This window comes from Pygocentrus nattereri, chromosome 16 (assembly GCF_015220715.1).
Source record: "Pygocentrus nattereri isolate fPygNat1 chromosome 16, fPygNat1.pri, whole genome shotgun sequence".
NCBI lineage: Eukaryota > Metazoa > Chordata > Actinopteri > Characiformes > Serrasalmidae > Pygocentrus > Pygocentrus nattereri.
The window spans coordinates 11793848-11813632 of record NC_051226.1 but is presented as its reverse complement, the minus strand read 5'-3'; the positions used below and the strand labels follow the sequence as shown (position 1 = coordinate 11813632).

Genomic DNA, 19785 nt, shown 5'->3' with positions numbered 1-19785 from the left:
TGATATCCATGATACATTTAGAGAGGTGTATTTATTAATCATGATATAAATCATGATAGTTCAACATTTTCTGGAAATGGAGAAAAATCTGCCAGTGCAGTCCTGGAAAAAAGTGAACTGGGCCATTTTAAAAAGCTAAAATATGCTACCAGGACTGCATATTTTAGCATTTTAACTGCTGCAGCGCCTGGTAGCCCAAGACTAATCCTAGTCCTGCGGGGTGTTTTAGTTTGACTATTTTAGAAGATCAAATGTTGATTCGTTGGGGACTGGTTTGTGTGTCATTGTCAGTAAGGGGTCAGTAGGGGATGTGTTGTTGACTTCAATGTGTTGTTGACTTCAATGTGTCTGCAGTTGTGTCTCATTTCAAGATATAAAGCCTAGTACTACTTTTAAATCTAGTCTCACCTTTTGGTCACGTGACTCTAATGGGGCCTGCTGATTTTTCAGAAAACTGTGAAAAGCAATTTTGAGAATAAAAGTGTGAAAATTGTATTTTATTAAAGAGGATATAATGGGCAGTGTTTGATGAGGTAGGTTTATACGACTATATTTCATCTTTTTGGACTAATCAAACGTTCTGTGGCAGTTCTTGCTGAACTCAACGCAGTAGATGGTCGTGAATGGGTCAAAGCGGTGAGGTTGTAGCCGCCAGGGGGCTCCAGATCAGTCAGTGCGGTGCGGGAGCTGCAGAGGGCAAATGCGCGTCCACAGCCGTTCACTGCGCGAGAAACCGTATAGAAAGTATTTGTACGCAAATCAGAAGCGAGAATGGGACAAGCATTAACAGAGAAAGCATTTTCCCCTGATGTTTCGCCTCCTCTAAAGCTGTTTCCACAGTTCAGGGAATATTACTCCCTTCAAACGGGAATGGAAAAGAGGGAGAAGAGCCCTGCATTTAAATTCAAAATCCTTAATACGGCTGCTGCGCTGATTTGCTATGTACCGAACATTCTCTAGCAAAACTGACAAATGTATTCATTTTTATTTAGTTTGTCTAACAAATGATCCTCTTAACAAGTGAACAGTCGAACGGGAATATAATGAACATTAGGCATGATTTATTATTACTATTAAACGATGTAATTATTTGTTATAAGCCTTACTTACAATCTGATGACAAAAGAAGCCACGTGCATCTTTTACGCAGTGATAGGAAATACAGCAGCGCACAGAAATCTTCGATGTGCTGACATTTTTAAAATTGACAAATTTGAATTATTTGGGAATAATATGTCGGCTCTCTGATATTTTGACACAGTACAATCTGGCCTGCTTTGAAAAAAAGTTTGGACACCCCTGTTCCAGGGGATAAAGAGAGGTTAGAACAATGCAGTGTAAAAATTAATTATTGCTGTTTTTGAGGATATTAAACCAAATGTTCTAAGTAAACCTCAAAAAGATAAGTACAAGACAGATCAGAGATATGGGCTCTTTAAGTTCGTCCTCAGTAATGAACCATGAAGCACCACTAAATCATAATGTATTAACATATTTATTGACTTTACACCACATCCTTGCTCCACTACATTGTCAGATATGATGGGGCCATATGTATATATAAAGACCTGAAGGGCAGCGAGGCGTGAACGCGCTGGTTCATTGTTTGTCTATGCAGTGCGCGTTCCCGTTGCGCGCTCCCTACGCTGTTGTTCTGCCTCGGCGGCGCGCTGCGTGTCACGTGACGGACTCTGCTGCTGGCTGAGTGTGAAGCGTGTTAGCAGGTAATAAAAAAACAACAAAAAGACACAAATCTCAAACACATGTTTTAAAGTAGCGTCTGGGATTTTGAAATATCGAAATTGCGCCGGTTTGTTTATTTCTTATTCCTCGTCCGAGTATTGTTGAACATGTAGTGGGCTGAAAATACGAAATATTTGCTTTGTATGGCTTTTTTAGCCTGTTTCCCGGCTCAGGCTATTAGCTAGCTATGCTATACTATGCTAGGCTCAGCTCGGCTAGGCTAAGCTAGCTCTGCTCTGTGGCCATTTTCTCAATAATACGCTCGCTGGACGGCAGCGGGGTCGGTGTGGATTTACGCTTAACACCTTCTGTTGTGAATTTGGTTTAAGTTCGAGATCGGTAACTAACGTTTTAACGGTTGTGGATTTCCGAGCCCGCTAGGCTGCTTGACTCTGTCGGCTAGCCAGCAAAACTACAACAATTGCCTGGACTGAGAAGGAGATGGACGAGGCTGAAGTTCCTATTCGTCAGCTTTCTTGTTCGGATTTTCCCGTTCCACCTTAAGTGGTGCAGCAGTTACATTCTGACGTCTGAGTGCCAGAATGCACCTACTGCAGCATTTAAGGTGGAACGGGGAATTTCGAACAACAAGCTGACTTCAGGAGAGACACAGAGGGGAAATTAGGGTTTAGAGACCGCTAGCAACAGCAAGTTAACGTTAGCCAGTCAGGACAAAGAGGGTCCTGAGATCCAACTAGCTAGCTTAGCTTAGCTATCTTAGCTGGCCGCCTCGCTCCGCTCGTCTGTGTTTGTAGCAAAAGTCGCAGATAATATAAAATCTCTTATGTCCAGGCGTCGTCGTCTCTTATAAGTAACAACACATCTTTGTGTATGAACGGAAATCGGCTTTCAAATGGACCGCTCGTCTGTGATTGAGTTAGCCTGCTGAAGTAGATGCCTTTAAATGTTAAGCTACAACAACAACAACTATCTTTTTGTTTGAATGTTGACTTGACTTCTGGTTTGGTTCATCCTTTTCCTGCAATAATGTTTATGTAGCTGTATTATTCATCTATATCTCTATAGCTCGCGTCGCCCCCCCCCACATCCGCGGTGAGCAATAAATTTGCGCTGGCAGATTTTTTCTTTTCATTTTTTCCCTGTTAACTGTAACCTAGTTCTATACCAACACTCAAGTCCATTAAGTTACTACTGTATTAGGCGAAGAAGTCTCGCGTAATGTTTGGACACACATTAAACGTGCATGTAGCAAGTAAACCTAAAGGATCAGCTGTGATGACAGAGCCTGCCATCAGGCTTTGTTCTTGTTGTTTTTTCTTGTTGAAAGGGGGGGGGGGTCTTTGGAATGTCCACACAGACCACCAGAGATCCAAAACTGCAGTCAGCTGCTGGAATTTTATCTCATTGGTCTTCTGTATTTTATGGCGGTCATAATTAAATTGCAGAAGTTACTTTTACAGATGTTTAGAGACGAGAGTTGTTTGGTTGGTGGTCGCATCAAAGGGGAATTTCACAGATCACTGAATAATTCAGTTGTTGGGATACCGACAGTGTCATTCAGAGTGGTTTGATGTGATCTGTGATGATCTAGACACATTTCCAAAGCAGTGGTGGTGGTAACCAGACCCCCGAAACTTGATGCCTCTGCAAGCTACCTCACAGAATATTATTGCATGAAGTGGTCATCAATATATTCAGTTGTTGCCTGAAGCCTGAGGCATTGTTTTACAATAGTTTTGAGAGAAAGTTTTGGCCTAATAATAAATTTTTTAGGTGGAAATACAGGTTACTGTAAAATGGGACCCATGAAAATTTTCCTCGAAATTGCCATTTTTTTGCCCTTGTTAACATTTCATATAAACTATGCTCATTTTGCGCAGTAAATGAAATGATTATATTTGCATTGTCAACCTTGTGACCCCTGGTTATTACAATCACTGTAAAGAAGTCAGAGTTGGTAAGTTTCTCTGCCATGCACCACGTCACATCCGACCACTTTGGATGACTTTATTTATGTCACAAACAGTGTAATTTCACTGTAATAGATCTCTTATCGTAGGATTTGACTTTAAAGGGTTAAAATCTATACAATGGGTTTTTTCTCCTCGGCCTCTCTTAGAGGCTGCGTGCAGTAACAGTGGCTATAGCTGCAATAATTGGTAGATGTGCCTAAATATTGGTTATAATGGTGTATGACAAGAATATTGGGTTTAAAAAGTATTAATGTTATAACTAATAATAATAATATGATAAAATTACTTCAGTCACTAACAGACCCTAATTTGTTAGCTGTCATTATAGCAAAAGTTGAGATTTTAATTACTTTTTTGGTTTATTTTTTGGCTTCTCCAAAATTTCATAAATAGTAAAGAAAACCAAATTGCAAACACCACCTATGCTCAATGTGGGGGTTGTTGAACCCCCTACAAGCTGAGCTTTATTTCAGACAGTTGTGTAAACAATGGCTTAAGTTGTTCTGCAAAGTGTGGAAAATTTTATTCATTTATTTATTTTATTAAAAAGCTGAATGCAGTGTCACTTTGGACAGGCCATCTGTTTCGCCCGCCTCTGGTAGTAAATTGATTAAATTGAATTAATATATTTCCAGCTGGTCTCATGTTTTGTGAATGAGATTTTGACACAGCATTCATAACTTTTTGCGCATTGTACTCAGAATTCATCAATGGATATTTCCTGGTTTTCTTTTTTCTGCATAATTAAATTTTTATGATGTAAACAAAGTGTAGTTTGATGTGAAGTTGTGAATCGTAGAGAAACTTACAGACGCTGATTTTATATCTACGTGTCTTCTGAGTTTATATCTGTTATGTTTCTGGTAAAATCCTGCATGAACATCTCTGCCATGAATGGGTTTTTAAAATATGTTTTATGCCCAAGCCTTGTCTTTAGTCTAAGACGTCAGTCAACGTGTTGTGCCCTTTTTGTGAAATAGCTTTCGGTGAGGTTGTTTTTTGAGACGTTAAACACTTTTTAGATGTCTGGTTCCAATCCTAACACTGTAACTCAGTTCTGAGTCCAGAATGGAGCATTTTACATCGTATCACTCTCACTGACATTTTACCTGTTTATTATGCTAAAATTTAGAAAGATAGGTGGAATTTCCCTTCCGTAATCTTTTGTTTAGTACTGTTTTTATTATGCAGGCACCGACTTGATGTGGTTCTGAGTTTAACAACACACTGTCATATTTTTCAGTAGTGCGAGTCAGAGATTTTTCCTGAACTCTGCTTACAGTCAGATGTGCTGCACTGAAGGAGTGGATGTGTGATGTGCTATTGTAGTGTGTGTTATTAGGACAGTGAAGCCTGCGGTTGTGATGTGTAAGTGGACACCATTTCAGCCTCGCTTGGCTTCAGTTGAAGCCAGGAGTGTGATAAGCTTGTGTGTGTGTGTGTGTGTTTATGTATATGTGTCCTATAAGTGTTCCTAGTGGTCAGAGGATTGCTCAGTCTTGCCCAACTGGATTTAAGAGGGAAGGAATCTGATATGGTCCCTTGTGTGCTTGGCTTGGCAGTTGGAGAACTTTTAACCCTGCAGGGGCCACATTGTGGAAGTTTTGCACAGAAAAGCTTCAACAGTACATGGACTGCATCTTTGATTAATTTGCTGTGTGTTTCAGGTTGTTTTTATAAAAGACAGTTTAGGATACATAAAAAACATAATAAAAATGTTTCCTTTCTGAATATGTGGCTTCTGGCTGTTTACAGGGCTGTGTGAGGGCATTGTACTATTAAAAAAAAAAAACAAGTTATGTCAGGTTTGTAAGACATTCATTTAGCATAGTGCACCAGCACTCAGGAAGCATGGAGTCATTTTGTTTAGTAAAGGGTGTAAACATTGTTTCATTACTGCAAATTGCCTGTTCAGGCAAGTAGCCTTTTACAAAAGTAACAAAACCATTTGTATGTTTGTATATTTTTCAGATTTTTCTATTTTGTACATACATTGTTTTGTATATACTGTATATGATGACCTCGCTGGGCGGCGATCGAGCCCGGGGCACTCGGGACAAGGTGCTGCCCACAACCACACAGATCACACAGCCACAGAAACAGCTTCAGGTGCGTATGGACCTGTTTACTAAACCTTAAAAATGCTTTTGGTCTAATTTGTAATAGTTCATTGTTATTTTTGTGGACTAATTTTCTAGAAATATTACCTAATCATAGACAGAAAATGGCCAAGATTTCTGGACATATAGCTCAAAAATCTGGGGTGCCTAGCTGTAGGAGTCTCAAACTATGGCTTTTCTTACTTATTATTTCTCATTGGAACTTTTTTTTTTAGTTTTTAAATAAAAAAAAAAAGTTCTTTTGTGCCTCTTCGGCAGGCTACAGCTGAACAGATCCGACTTGCCCAGATGATCTATGACAAGAATGATGCAGATTTTGAAGACAAAGTCAACCAGGTGAGATGTGATTCTAAAAGTACTTGCTCAGGTCTTTCACTTTAGTAGAACAAAGTAGTAACAGATTGGCCTGATTTGTTTTCTTTTGCGTATTTAGTAGTTCTGTTTTACACTGTTCTTAAGTCTGCTTTGTTTTTGTAGCTCATGGAGGTGACGGGGAAAAACCAAGATGAGTGCATGGTTGCTCTCCATGACTGCAATGAGGATGTCAACAGAGCCATCAACTTCCTGCTGGAGGGGACCTCTGACACAGTAAGACGCAAACAGACTGCACTCATTTTTGCCATCTGACTGTAGTTTGTTCTGCAGGATGTCAAGTTTAAGAAAGAGCCTTTAAAAATCTTTGTATGACATTGTACGAGTATCGGACATACTTATCGTTATGCGTTTGTAGTTTTTAGGAAAACTCAAACAGAAAGTAGGTCATTTCTGTGATCGCTGGATAATCCTATGTTATAACAGTCGCCTGCCTGCACTGTGCTCTTGAAGCATGATCTGTTTAGTGTCCTTCACAGTTACAGACCATGTATACAAAGGAAGTTTTCGAACTGTTTTGCATGGTAAGGCTTTTTTTTAATGTTTAAAGAAGATGAAACCTTTGAGGGAAAGATGGCATAACTGGATTAGGGCTGTTGAAGGTTTTACATGGTCAGTGCTGCGTTCTTAGTACTTTATTTGTGGTTACAACACCGGTATACAATACTGGTGCACCTTATTTAATTTATTCATGGTCAGACTCTGCAAAGTCTACAGACATCTCGCAGGGAGCTCATTTATCCCTTTTTTGATCAATAAACTGAAGGGTTGTTTGTCTATGCCTTGTTCTAGACCTCTTGGGAAACAGTGGGAAAGAAGAAGAGCCTAGGAAAGGACAGCATTTCCTCAGAGAGCAAGGAGAACAAGGAGAATCGAGAGAAGAGAGGTGAGAAAGAAAGCAGCAAAGCGCGTGGAGGAGCAAACCGCAGAGGGAAAGGGGCCAGTCGCAAGGGGCCGGGTAAGGAAAGCCATGGTTTCTGAGAGGAAGTGTGTCCTGGAGTTTGCCTGCTAGTCTCTCAGCATGCATTCTCATTTAGCCTCAGACAAACTTAAGAGCTCTCACTTTGTTTACCTTAATGTTGGTCTGGCCCTCAGCTGCTTCAGACTGTTTGGATGCATGGGTGATGACATGTATCTTGAACAAAATACTTTGTAATTGACCAGCTCTATTGTTGCTGTCAATAACTGGTGTTTCTCTTTACTTGTCGTGTTGAACTTGCTGTGTGGTTCATCAGTGGATGCTGATTGTTCCAAATTAAAAGTGAGAACTGCTTTCAGCTGTGGAGCCAGACAGAAATTGACAGAGACAGAGTGAAAGCTTGGGAGTTTCATTATGGCTGTAAAATTCCCATTCAGAATGTGCGCCTAGAGTCTATATAAACAAACACACACTCATCTGTTTGCTTCCACTGATAATCATCAGTTTTGGAAAATACATGTGTAGTAATTGGGTTTTTATTTTGCTTATGTAAATACATATGAGCACAGACTATATATATATTTTTTTTCCCTTCTGTGTGCGTTTGGATAAATTTGCGGTTGTCAGCAAGGGCTGAGGAGAATGGAGTGGACTCGGCACCTGTGGAGAGAGGAGCTGATCGTAGCCGTAGGGGGAGAGGGAAAGGTACGCATCCACACTCTCATAGACGCTCCCTTTACTTTGGAGGAGGGCGCTTTGATGGTGTTTATATGTTTGTATGTGTGTGCAGTGTCTGGAGGCAGGGGAAGGGGCCGTGCACCAGGGGCCAGCAGGTTTACAGCGCAGGGAATGGGGTAAGGGCAAGGCTTTCTGTAATTGGCCTTCCACAGTTGCTTTCAGTAATTTGCTACTCGTCTCTTCCTTACTAGAACTAATTTTTGGTTTGCATTAGTGGTCCAGACATGTTTTATAGAATTGGGTGTGGACTTGATCCAGTTCTGATCCTTGTACCTTGTTTTTTTTTTTTTTTCCTTTCCACCTAGTACCACTTGTGACTGGTGTAAAAACAAAATTGTCACTGAAATGTTCTGTTTTACTGGCCTTGCTGCGCTGCACTGATTTTACAATCAGCTGTTTTAAACAGTTTGAAATTGTTTTTATATAGCAGTTAGTTCTGATGACACAATCTTTTATTTGACCTGCAGCCAATTGTGTGATGTTGTTGCCCATAAATAAGCTTTTCTTTTGGTAGCCCTGATAGGGGAGCAGATAAACAAACTGGAGTTGACCAGAGATGAACCAAATACTTTTCAGCCAACAAGGCTGTTAAATCTAAGAAATATTTTTAAAAAGCTGACCTGAACCTCATATACATTTGTATTGCTCGGTCCTTAATCTTAAGTATTTCCTTGCTTTTCTTCTTCAATTTGCAGTTGTGTACATGCAGGAGAACATTTGAGGTTGTGTATTACGGCTGTGATGACCAAATGTTATTAATGAGGACACACTCCCTCCTGTAGTCTTTAATTATAACACTATAAAATGGTTCATTTTAGTTAGTCCCAAAAATGGCATTTATGTGCAAAAAGTAAATATATACATTTTTAATTTTGCTGTCTAATTTTAAGGCAACTGCTGGCCAAGTTCATCAGATTAGTCAGTCAAATTTGATCGTTAGTCAGAATTAAAAAGTTGATGCATTAAAAATCTTTTGGCTTAGAAGTTCAGAGTGTCACACTGTGCACGTGCTAAAAAAGGTTAACTTTAATGTTAATAACTACAAAAAATACAAACACTGAGTTCGACTCTAAGTAACGAGATGGTGAGTGTTAAAGCACTCTAATCGGATCAGCAGTGAAAAGAATGAATTGCTACATCCCTAATTTTCACTCTCCATCTACAGGACCTTTAACCCGGCGGACTACACTACGGACAGTGGCACGACCAACTCGCATGCTGACGTGTGGGAATCGGGGGCCAATGACACCACAGATGGGACAGGTAAAAAAAACATGTACTCCAGCAAGGAGAACTACTATATAGTCCTGCAGAGGTTTTCTGTGTTTTCACCCTTGTCTGTTTGTATTTCTTCATCATGTCTGCATAGTGGCATGGCGGAACACTCTAGAAGACTGGACAGCTGAAGAATGGAATGAGGATGTTGGTGTAAGTCAAGCAGTCCATTAGTTGTCACCCTGGTTGATGTGGAAATATATTTGAAGATATTTATTATTGTAGCCACATACTTGAAATGATTATTCATGCCTCATGATCAGGTTTTCTCTTTATAGCTCTCTGAGACCAAAGTGTTCACCTCCTCATGTGCACCTCCAGCTGAGAACCACATCACGCCTGGCCAAAGGTAGTACATTTCATAACCACATGTTATAACCAGTCGTAGTAAACATACTGCTGTTTTTGTCTTTAATTTCTTTGTGTCTTTGTGTTGTGCCCCATGTAGTCTGGATTTGGCGTCTCTGCTGCAGAAGCCTGCTGGCAGGGAGGAGTTGGGGAATATGAAGCCAGCATCCTCGCAGGGGCTTGGCCATAGCCTGGTCTTCACCAACTCCCACCACCAGCCCACCCGCAACGGTGGCACCACCACTGGCTCTCCCAGCTACGCACATGCCACCCTGGTGAGACATTGGCAACAATGTTTTGGGTCTTCACATTGCCTAAGCAGATAGTTCTCTAGATGAAACATCTTGGGCTGGTTTTCCAAACATGGACCAAATAGCAATGCCAGTGGTGAATCACCAATTTTTTACTTTAGGCAGAAACTTAATTAGGGTCTGTGAAGCTATTCACTTAATGTCTAGCTTGTGGTTGGTGACTGAGACTGATTTGTAAATGTATGTTTCGCAAGAACACTGTCAGTGTTTTTTCTCATTCTCAATTTGTGTTTTTGTGCCAGTCCTCAGTCTTGGGTTCTGGATTTGGGGAGCTGGGTGGTCCTAAGCTTGGGCAGACCGCCGGACAACAGATACTGGAGCAACTGAAGGGACCAGGACTTGGGCAGCTTACCTCCCAGTCTCCTAGTACAGGGGCCAACTGCACCCCTGTAGGGGGGCTGGCGGGGACAGGGATCTCTGTCCCCTCTTCCTCCTGGGACATCAAACCTCCTGGAACACAGAGCTCTGCCTCACTGCCCTCCCAATTCAGTCGTGAGTACCAGGTTATTTCACTTGCGCACCATTTTAGAGGCACTCTTGCACATGTTAATACTGCATGACACCATATCTTTCAGCTCTTGTCTGCACTTCTCCTAGCCTTTCTCTGACTCTTCCACTCTTCCAAAGCCATCGAAACACAGCATGTGATTTGTTCTCGCCTCTCTGCACTATAGGGGAGTTTAAGATGCAACCAGAGCCCTCCTTGGTGCTAAGCCAGCTGAGCCAGCGGCAGCAGAGCTCTCTGAGCCACACAAGCCCTCTGCCTCTGGCCAGGCAGCCCAGCCCACCTCCACTGAGTGGACCCTCACCCACTCAAGGTCCATTGGAGGCCTTCTCCAAAGCACCAGAGCCATCTCAGCCCCCCATGGCCCACACGCAAGCTGCTGACCCTCAGGCCAGCAGCACACAACACCGGCAGATTAAGTCGCAGAAAAGAAGGATACCTACTACATCCAAGGTGAGAGTGCGTTTTCTCTGCTTTATACTTTTGTCACTTGTCTAGTATCGTTATGCAGGTGGCTGGATGGCATCCAAAAAGATGTGTTTGTCAGTGAGAAAAGTAATGCAGACCTGTATCTTGTTACATGGTTTAATGAGTAGGCAAGTGAATTTTATAGGTGTGAGAACATTTCTGTAAAATGCTGTACATGTTCTGTACTCCTTCCCTGGAGATCCACAGCGCTCTATGGTCTTGGATGCACTTTGCTTCGATGTAGCTGATTTCACAAAGAGCTTGTTAATTAGTTGAGTTGAACCAGCTGTATTACCATCTGGGAAATTAAACTGTGTGCTGCTGCAGCCTTATAGGGCTGTTTTTCAGTAGACTACAATAGTGGTCATGTGGTTCAAAATACCCTTTGCTTGCATAGATTCCTTCCTCTGCGGTGGAGATGCCTGGTTCTGCAGATGTATCTGGGCTCAATGTGCAGTTTGGTGCTCTGGATTTCGGCTCCGAGTCGGCACTGCCAGACTTCAGCCAACCGGAGAACTGCACCAGTGAAGCTACACGAGAGGCTGCACCTGTTCCTCAGACTCAGAGCAGCCTCTACTCCAAGCCTATCAGGTCAGTCTAGCTATTGATGTTGACATCTGTTATGTTAAGTGTGTACTATAGATAAATGCAGGTAATAATGTTTTGCTCTTTATTCCTAAGTAGGGCCTGCTTACACCTTGCATTAAATACATTTTTGGTAATCAGAGCGTTTGAATTTCACTCTGTCTGCTTTAGGGGGGGTTTAAGATGGAGTGTCCCCTTGTTTTTCCACTGAATTTCAGCATCAAAGTAAATAAAATGAAAGGTTCTACATAAATTGTCCATAAATTTACATAAATTTACACATTGTCCTCAGATGTGTATTCTCGTTATGAGATCATGTCTGGTTCTGCAAGACTCATTTGTTGAATGATTGCACATTAATAGTGTTGTATCTCTGTCCCTGCAGTGAATCTCTTGCCAATCCTGTCCCGCTGCTGCTGCCTTTGGCCTCTTCTGACAGCATCTACCCATCTCCCTCCGTGGCTCTGCCAAGCCTAGCCTCTTCTTTGACCACTCCCAGCGCTGCCACGGTGCCCACCTCCTCCTCTTCCTCCTCATCATCCTCAGCGGCCTCATCAGCGGGGAACAGTTTTGACTGTGGAGTGGCTCCACACTCACGACTGACCTTCTCTCAGAACAAGGAGCCCTCTGGACCTGTGACTGTGAGTTAGAGTTTAATGCCATCAGCTTGGCACTGAATAATGTCATCAAAGATGTGATGAACACCGCTGACATTAGTAATAATTTGTGGCTTTTGTATTTTGTCTCCAGTACTACTACTACTACTAACATTCCTATTATAATTATTTTAATGAATCCTTTATTTATGTAGAACCTTTCATTTTATTTAATTTTCATTTTAGTGCTCTGTGCAGAAAGATGAGCCACACACTGAAAAGCTGAATAGGCTTTTAAATGGGGTGGAAAAAAATATTGAAATGACAGAATAATGAAAAAGAAGATGCAATATGCTCAGCATATACTAATCACAGTGTTTTTATAACCTGGTTTTAAAAGCAGCTTGATAATGTCAATAATATTAATAATACTGATTATATTATCTTGCATAGTATTCTGAAGTTGAGGATCTATGTAAGAACAATAACTTTATATGAAGATTTATTTTTATTTTATTTTTTTCTCTTCTAGCAGAACGGTTTTAATGGTGTGAGGACCTCTGCTGCTTTAGATTGTAAGTGAAGTTTTTTTTTGGTGATTCTGATCAGAATTTATCAGGGTTCTTGCGATGTTTATGTTTCTGGCATGCCAATCTAAAGCTTTGATTTAAAGATTTGTATGCTGCTTTCTGTTTTAGCATGCCATAACCTTTTCTCCTCCCCTCCTGCTTTTAGCTACATCGAGTTCCTCCACTCCAAAGCCAGAGTCTCCCTCTTTGGGCAGCAGCACCACCAGTGTTGCCCCTTCTGCCCCCTCATCTCTGCTGCCCGCCTCAGTTACCCCCCACAGCTCAGCTCTATCCAGCCTGGCCCCTGAGTTGCCCTCGGCCAGCCTGCCACCCCTCAGCAGGTGAGCCTGTTTGGCACTTTTACCCTCTCCTCTCAGTCCCTAAACTCTGATGGAATGGCCATTTGGCCCAACTTATCAGTTGGTTTTAGTGACCCGCTGTTTTATTGGTATCAACTGATATAACCGTTAGTGTGCATGAGGCACTCTTTGTTTAATGATATGACCGTAACACAGGCTGGTGTACCTGAACACAAAACATCATCATAGTAAGTTTTAGAAAAAACATACAAAATGCATCCAGACCTAATTTTTGTCACAGGAATATTATAATACAAAAAACTTTTTTTTTTGTAAGGGAATTAATGAAAAATTAGAAGGTGATAAACAGAAACAAAAAGTACAGCACCTTCTTGGTCACATTATGCTATTTAAGACTAATTTCTGTTGCTAAATTGCATTTAAGAAGTTAATTGAGAACTGAAAATGATTTGTCAGTAAAACACTAACTCAAACTATTGAAATATCAAATGTAAATATACATTTTATAAAGTTATTTTATTAGAATTATTAGCCCCCAAAAACCTATCGGCCTCAAAATTTTGGTTGGGCCTTAATATACATGAGTAATTTTCAGCCTGTGTGTTTTTACAACCTCTTTTCCCCAGCAGCCATGTGAGCAGTGGCCACTCCTCAGTATCAGCACTTTGCACCAGCTCTTCACTAACAGTGAGTGTAATGGTGTCATAACAGTAGCACTCATTAATGTAAACTGGTAACTTTTCAGCATGAGAAAAAATATATATTGCAAGTACTTTTGTATGATTTCTGTTGATCTATTCATAAAAGTTTCCCGCAATATAAAAGGAAGCTGGTGTTTACAAATAGTGAAAAATAAAAATAACATGCAACTGTATATAATATTTCTTTCGCTCTCATGCTCTCTAATCTCCATCCACTCTGCCGTTCTTGCCTTTAGTACACTAGTGTGGACAGTGTGAGTTCTCTGGCTCCATCTTCGGTAGCGTTCTCCTCTGCGTCAGTGTCGGCTCTGCCCAGCAGCAGCGTGAGCAGTGTGGGTAGCGGCAACAGCAGCCTGCACTCCTCATCTCTGGGGCTCAGTGGCAATGGCACCACAGCACCCTCTGCTGTCAGGACAGCACCTCTGCTGTCCTCCTCTACTGGTGAGACATGATCTGTGTTTCAGAAGTTTTAGGCCCCAGTATAAGAAGGTCCTGATTTTTTTTTTTTTTTTTTTTTTTTTTTTTTTTTTTTTTTTTTTTTTTTTAAATCAGTTTTTTGTACTTCTTTTATAGTCTCTTTGGTATTTTGAGCTGCTTTAACATGCAACTTGCAATAGTAAAGTAGCTTGATTGCGCTGTTACTCTCACCACTATGTATGCAATAGCTAAGCAAAATGAAAGTTGTGTTTTATTTCTGCGGGGTGTGAATGTCTGTCTATTTTACCTGTATAACAGTGGCATCAAAAGAGCACAATGATGTAAAATATAAAACTGCCTTTACAAAGGTTAGGAGTTTACTTTGGATTAACATAGCAGATTCTTTTCGTCAAGTAAGGCCTTAATGCAGTAAAGGCAATGAATGTCATTTCATAAATTAGTTTATGTCAGAGATTCTATGACTCATCTTTATTTGGGTCTGTTCATTTTGGCTAATGATGTTTTCACTGTTGCTCTATAGGAAAAGCTCCCCCTAACTTGTCTCAGGGGGTTCCTCCCCTGCTGCCCAACCAGTATATCATGGGTCCTGGAGGCCTGCTGCCTGCATACCCAGTAAGTGACACAGTCCTGTTATATCAGAACAGGACAATATTCCCTTGTCTGGAAGAGACAGTGTCTGGAATTCATGTTGAACATAAATCCTGAAGCAGCTAAAGCATCCTGTTCCTGCCCTGAACCATTTGCTTTGTTCCTTGCCCTAATACAGCCACTTTAACTCTGGAAGAGCTTATTTAAATCAGCTGAACTGGAGTGTTTAAAGCAGTGAAATGTGCAAGCCTGTGTAGATTTCATGACTGGGGTCGAGAAACAGTGGTGTTGTTGACTGTATATGTGTGACTGTGTTTCTGTTTTTGGGCTGAGTGCTTTTAGAGATGACTCGCATGCATATAAATATCTGTCTGTGTTAAATATAGCAGAGTGGAGTGTTATTATTGTTGCTGGAGTAGTAGTGATAATGCTTTGCCAAAACTACTGCTGTAATTTGTATGTTTGTGAGCTGATAAATCTGTGCTGATCACACATCATTTAAAATGTAAATTATGAATTGCATGTGAGATTTATATATTTTTTTTGTGTGTCTGTTGTCTGCCTAACACAAGTTTGGGGGAGCCTATATGAGTTCTGACTCTTATTTGTTTGTCTTACAGCAAATCTATGGTTATGAGGACCTCCACATGCTGCAGTCCAGACTACCAATGGTGAGTCCTTGTTAGAGCTTTAATCAGACATAAAACTTTTGGTCCAGATACAAATAAAGAGCTTTGTCTTTTTATGTTTTGTGTCTGAAGCTGACCAAAGCCCAACAAATGTCTCCGGGAAACTGACCTAAACCGACCCATTATCAACCAAAGTGACAAATAAAACCTGACATTTCTAATTATGGAGCTAATTAAACTACCATTTAAAGACGATAGGTATTATTAGATCACAGATAAATGAAATAAAAATTGGATAAAATAATCAGTTCTCATACAGAAGTATAAATTCCTGTTTGGCAAATTCATCAAGTAATGCTTAAGAGTGGGCATGTCGGAGACCTTCAATGCAAAGCGATATGGAGAATAGCATTTACCCTCATCTTAACCCTCTGAATTCAGTTCATAAAGGCCTTGCTGATGAGCTGAATCAGGTGTGTTTAATTAGGTACTGTGCTGAAGTCTGCGGAGTCTTGGTCCGCAGGGACTGGAGCCTCATACGCTTTAGAGCAACCCAAAGGATTTTAGTCTGGATAAACTTTTTATAAGGTGCCGTTCTCACACTGTTGCGGTGCTATAGCGAGATAATGGCTTTCTTCTGTTTAATGCTAAAACACTGTTTCATTATGTAGAATGTACTGCTTATAACACATTGAATTTAAAAATTGCTAAACAGATTAAATATAAAGCTGCACACGTACAGTTTATGCACTCTCCTGAATTGATGCCTGTTTTATTTGCCTTGCCACTCATTATAATCACACTTTACACTCTTGTCATCCGACAGGATTATTATGGAATCACATTCCCAGGGCCCACTGCAACGTTGTCTAGCAGAGATGGAAGCCTAGCCAGTAATCCTTACTCAGGTAACCCAGTACCACTTTGTCCCCTTGTTTTTTAGTGAAACTTTTTAAAATTTATTTTAATTGAATAAATTTTCATTTCATGGATATGACCATCATATAGTCATCCATACCTATAGATCACTGTGTTACCCTCTAAGCAACCAGACACATAAAGGCTTGCTCTCTTTTTTTTTTTTTTTTTTTTTTTTTTCTCTTAAAGGTGAAGTGCCAAAGTTTGGCAGGGGCGACTCCACCTCTCCGGCACCCCCTACCAGCCTGTCAGCTGCTCACACTCCCCAGGCAGCGCAGCCCCCACAGGCTCAGAGCCAAGGCCAGAGCCAGCCACAGCCACAGGGACACCATAGCACCCAGCAGGCCTTCCTCAATCCTGCTCTGCCCCCTGGCTACAGCTACACGGGCCTGCCCTACTACCCCGGAGTGCCTGGAGTCCCTAGTGCATTCCAGTACGGCCCCACTATGTTCATGCCCCCGGCCTCTGCCAAGCAGCATGGCATGGGCCTGAGCAACCCCTCCACACCATTCCAGCAGCCCAGTGGCTATGGCCAGCACACCTTTAGCTCAGGTTGGTCATAGACTTATGTATAGAATATGTGATATGTGCAAGGGAGAACCAAAGGAGTCAAAGGAGCCTCATCAGATTAAATTTCTTTGTGCAGCATGTATTATGTCACTGTTTTGGCTCCTAGTTTGCGCCTTTTTGCTAGCATTCTTCTTCAAGGCAGGTAAACAAAATAAACTACTGTGTGTGGTCTTCTTCCACAAATAAAACCAACTTTGTCCAGCATGGTGGTTTAGTTAAAAGTATTAGTTTGCTCAAGTTTAGTGTAATATGATGGGAGTCTGTTAATCTAGAGGAAATGTAGTGGACAGTCTTTTGGATGAGCATGTAGGGTGGATCAGTGTTCTTTTGGATGTGCAGGTCAGTTCAGACTAATATTAGCTGAAGGGCTCATGAAAAAGAATGTGGACAACCCAACAGGTTTCGGCCTGTTACATATAGCCTAAATGTAGCCTAAGATAAATGTTCAGTACTTGAGCAATACAGATGATGTACTCAGAAAAGCGTATTGTGACGTAATTTATTTAGATAATTGTACCATGGTCATACTGGCCACCTGTAGGTGTAGACTGAAATAAAGGACTTAATCACATGTCTCTGTTTGTCTTTCTGCGCAGGGTATGATGACCTGACACAAGGCCCAGCGGGAGCGGAATACAGTAAAGGGTACAGCAACTCCTCTCAGACACAGGCCAAATCTGCTGCCTCTGGTCCAGGGAAAGGTGATGTAACACATTTATTTTGGAGGTTGAAATGATATTATGGGATTGAGGTATTTATCACCCACACAGAGTTCTCTTCACGTTTAATGATAAACATTTTACACTGTCCACAGGTGTCTCTGTGACGTCCAGTAACTCTGGTGTACCAGATATCAGTGGAACTGTTTACAACAAGACTCAGGTAACATTGCTTCACAACATGGGTTATTGTTGTGTTGCCGATTTTACTGATTCAATCGTTCACATGCGGTACGTGACCTCTGTGAGATTCTTTGTCTTTGTTCTTTTTCTCCATCTATGACCTGCAGTCCTTTGATAAACAGGGTTTCCATGCTGGCACTCCTCCTCCCTTCAACCTCCCCTCGGCTCTTGGGGGTACTGGGCCTTTGACCCCCGGTGGTGCCCCTGGATATGCCCCAGCTCCTTTCCTTCACATCCTGCCTGCTCACCAGCAGCCCCACTCTCAGCTGCTGCACCACCACCTTACCCAGGATGGACAGGTCAGTCACACATATACAGAAGTATGAACCCACAACATGTTAACGGCTGTAGAATATCCTTACTCATTCAACTGACTACGAACAGGGAAAAGTATATTATGCATGGTTTATTTTTATAAATCTTTTTTGATTGCGTATGTGACGTAGGACCTCAGAGAAAGTCAGGACACAAGCAGCTTATATTGTGTCGTGAGCAACAGCCGAGTTATGTACGGGTATGAAGGAAAAAAAAAAAGAGAAAACCGAGATTTTTATTGTGTAAAGACAATAAAATCACGATGTGGATGTCTTTAACTGTGCAATTTCATTTGTGTGTGTGTGTGTGTGTGTGTGTGTGTGTGTGTGTGTGTGTGTGTGTGTGTGTGTGTGTGTGTGTATGTATGTATATGTATATGTATATCTAGCAAGCTAGTAGCTAACAATTTAAGGTGTTATGGTTTGCTAGCTAGCGCTGACACGGCCTGAGTTCGATTCCTGGCCGGTTAACCAGGGTCCTTTCTGTGTGGAGTTTACATGTTCTCCCAGTGTCTGCATGGATTTCCTCCGGGTACTTCGGATTTGTGTGTGTATGGTCTGCTAGCTGCAAAAAAAAGGCCTTCTAACGGTGACTTTGGATTCAAAAGTTGTCATCTCCTGCTGCCTTTATCCAATGTTGTGTGTGTGTGTGTGTGTGTGTTTTTTTTTTTTTTTTTTTTTTTGTATAAGCTGATATAATTAAAAATGCATATTCCTTGTAGGGAATGAGTTATTTAGGAGATGTGTTCATTGTACATTTCACAAAATGAGTATTACACTACAAATGTTTCACGCTACTTCTGTTTATTTTTTACAATTTATTTTTTTACAATAGTTTCACTTACTGAGCTTTATACTTGTGTTGTGTGTAGTTTTTGTGCAGTTTTTGTGTGTACAAAAATGAAACGTGTACCACAATGTCTGCCAACTTCTACAGAACCTCTGCTACATGTTCAAAAATGTTATGTGCAGCCTGGCCTGGCAGTGAATTGAGTGATCTTATGTGTGCAGGGTGGACCAAGTCAGAGGAGCCAGACCAGCAGCATGCAGCAGAAGACCCAGGTCAACAAGTCTAGCTATGGCAGCTCCCCCTACTGGGGCAACTGAAGAGTGCAAGAGCCCCATGCCCCTCCTATGGACGCCACGTTACCACGCAACACTGCGGCCACCATTAGAGCAGAGGGACAACTACACACAGCACCGTGCTTAACACACACACATACATATACACGTGCACACACACACACTACCATCTCCCCCTCCCCTAGTTCTCATCCCCCCTTTTCAAAGTTTTGGCTGTTGTATGTAAAATATATTTATGTATGTATTTATACAGTATATATGTATTGGTAGGATATGAAATGTGGTTTACTGCATTTTGTTTTGAAGGATGTTACTGTTAATTTCAAAACGGATATGAATAAACAAAGAGGATGAGAACTAAATACTAAAAATAGAAGGTGACTATACTTGAACCAGACCCAGCATCATGAAAATGTGGGAGATTTTTTTTTATAAATACATGAACCTAATAATGGTGTACATTATTGCTAAGCATCATTTGATGGAGATTTTTTTTTGTATAAATACATAAACATAATGGTGTACATTATTGCTAAGCATCATTTGATGGTGAAGCCTTTTTTAAAATGTTTTTTGTATGTTTGCCCCTGGCACCCCATTGACCTGTGAATTTTTTTTTTTTTCCTGTTTGGGGGGGGATTTTTACTTCAGTGCTTGACTTTATTTCCTCACCCCCCTCATTTGTGAACCCCTCCTGATCCTGTTAATTGGCTGAAACGTAGCAGTTCTGAATCCAAATCATTTTAACATTGGTTTTACCCTTGTCGTTCAAATAAAATATCCAACCAGTTCTGTTATTTTTGTCCCTTATTAGCCTCTGGGAGTTGTGTGCTACAATT

General features: G+C 41.2%; 1 protein-coding gene across 5 annotated transcripts; it reads left to right on the top strand.

Annotated features, from left to right (window-relative positions):
• The first annotated feature begins 1610 nt into the window (after positions 1 to 1610).
• ubap2a (ubiquitin associated protein 2a) lies at positions 1611 to 19743 on the top strand. Of its 5 annotated transcripts, none has more exons than XM_017686590.2 (27): positions 1611 to 1724; positions 5649 to 5786; positions 6056 to 6133; positions 6275 to 6385; positions 6962 to 7127; positions 7716 to 7793; positions 7879 to 7942; positions 8992 to 9089; positions 9196 to 9254; positions 9380 to 9450; positions 9550 to 9724; positions 10003 to 10252; positions 10435 to 10718; positions 11131 to 11324; positions 11704 to 11959; positions 12450 to 12489; positions 12650 to 12824; positions 13433 to 13490; positions 13741 to 13945; positions 14463 to 14554; positions 15151 to 15201; positions 15986 to 16067; positions 16267 to 16629; positions 17244 to 17348; positions 17462 to 17529; positions 17657 to 17848; positions 18875 to 19743. In XM_017686590.2, exons 2-27 carry the CDS (start codon positions 5691 to 5693, stop codon positions 18968 to 18970), a joined length of 3507 nt encoding a protein of 1168 aa, XP_017542079.1. In that variant the 5' UTR covers positions 1611 to 1724; positions 5649 to 5690; the 3' UTR covers positions 18971 to 19743. The 5 variants fall into 5 exon arrangements, with proteins under 5 accessions (XP_017542079.1, XP_017542077.1, XP_017542076.1 ...); XM_017686588.2 differs by having other exon boundaries at positions 13430 to 13490; XM_017686587.2 differs by having other exon boundaries at positions 12447 to 12489.
• The last annotated feature ends 42 nt before the right edge of the window (positions 19744 to 19785 follow it).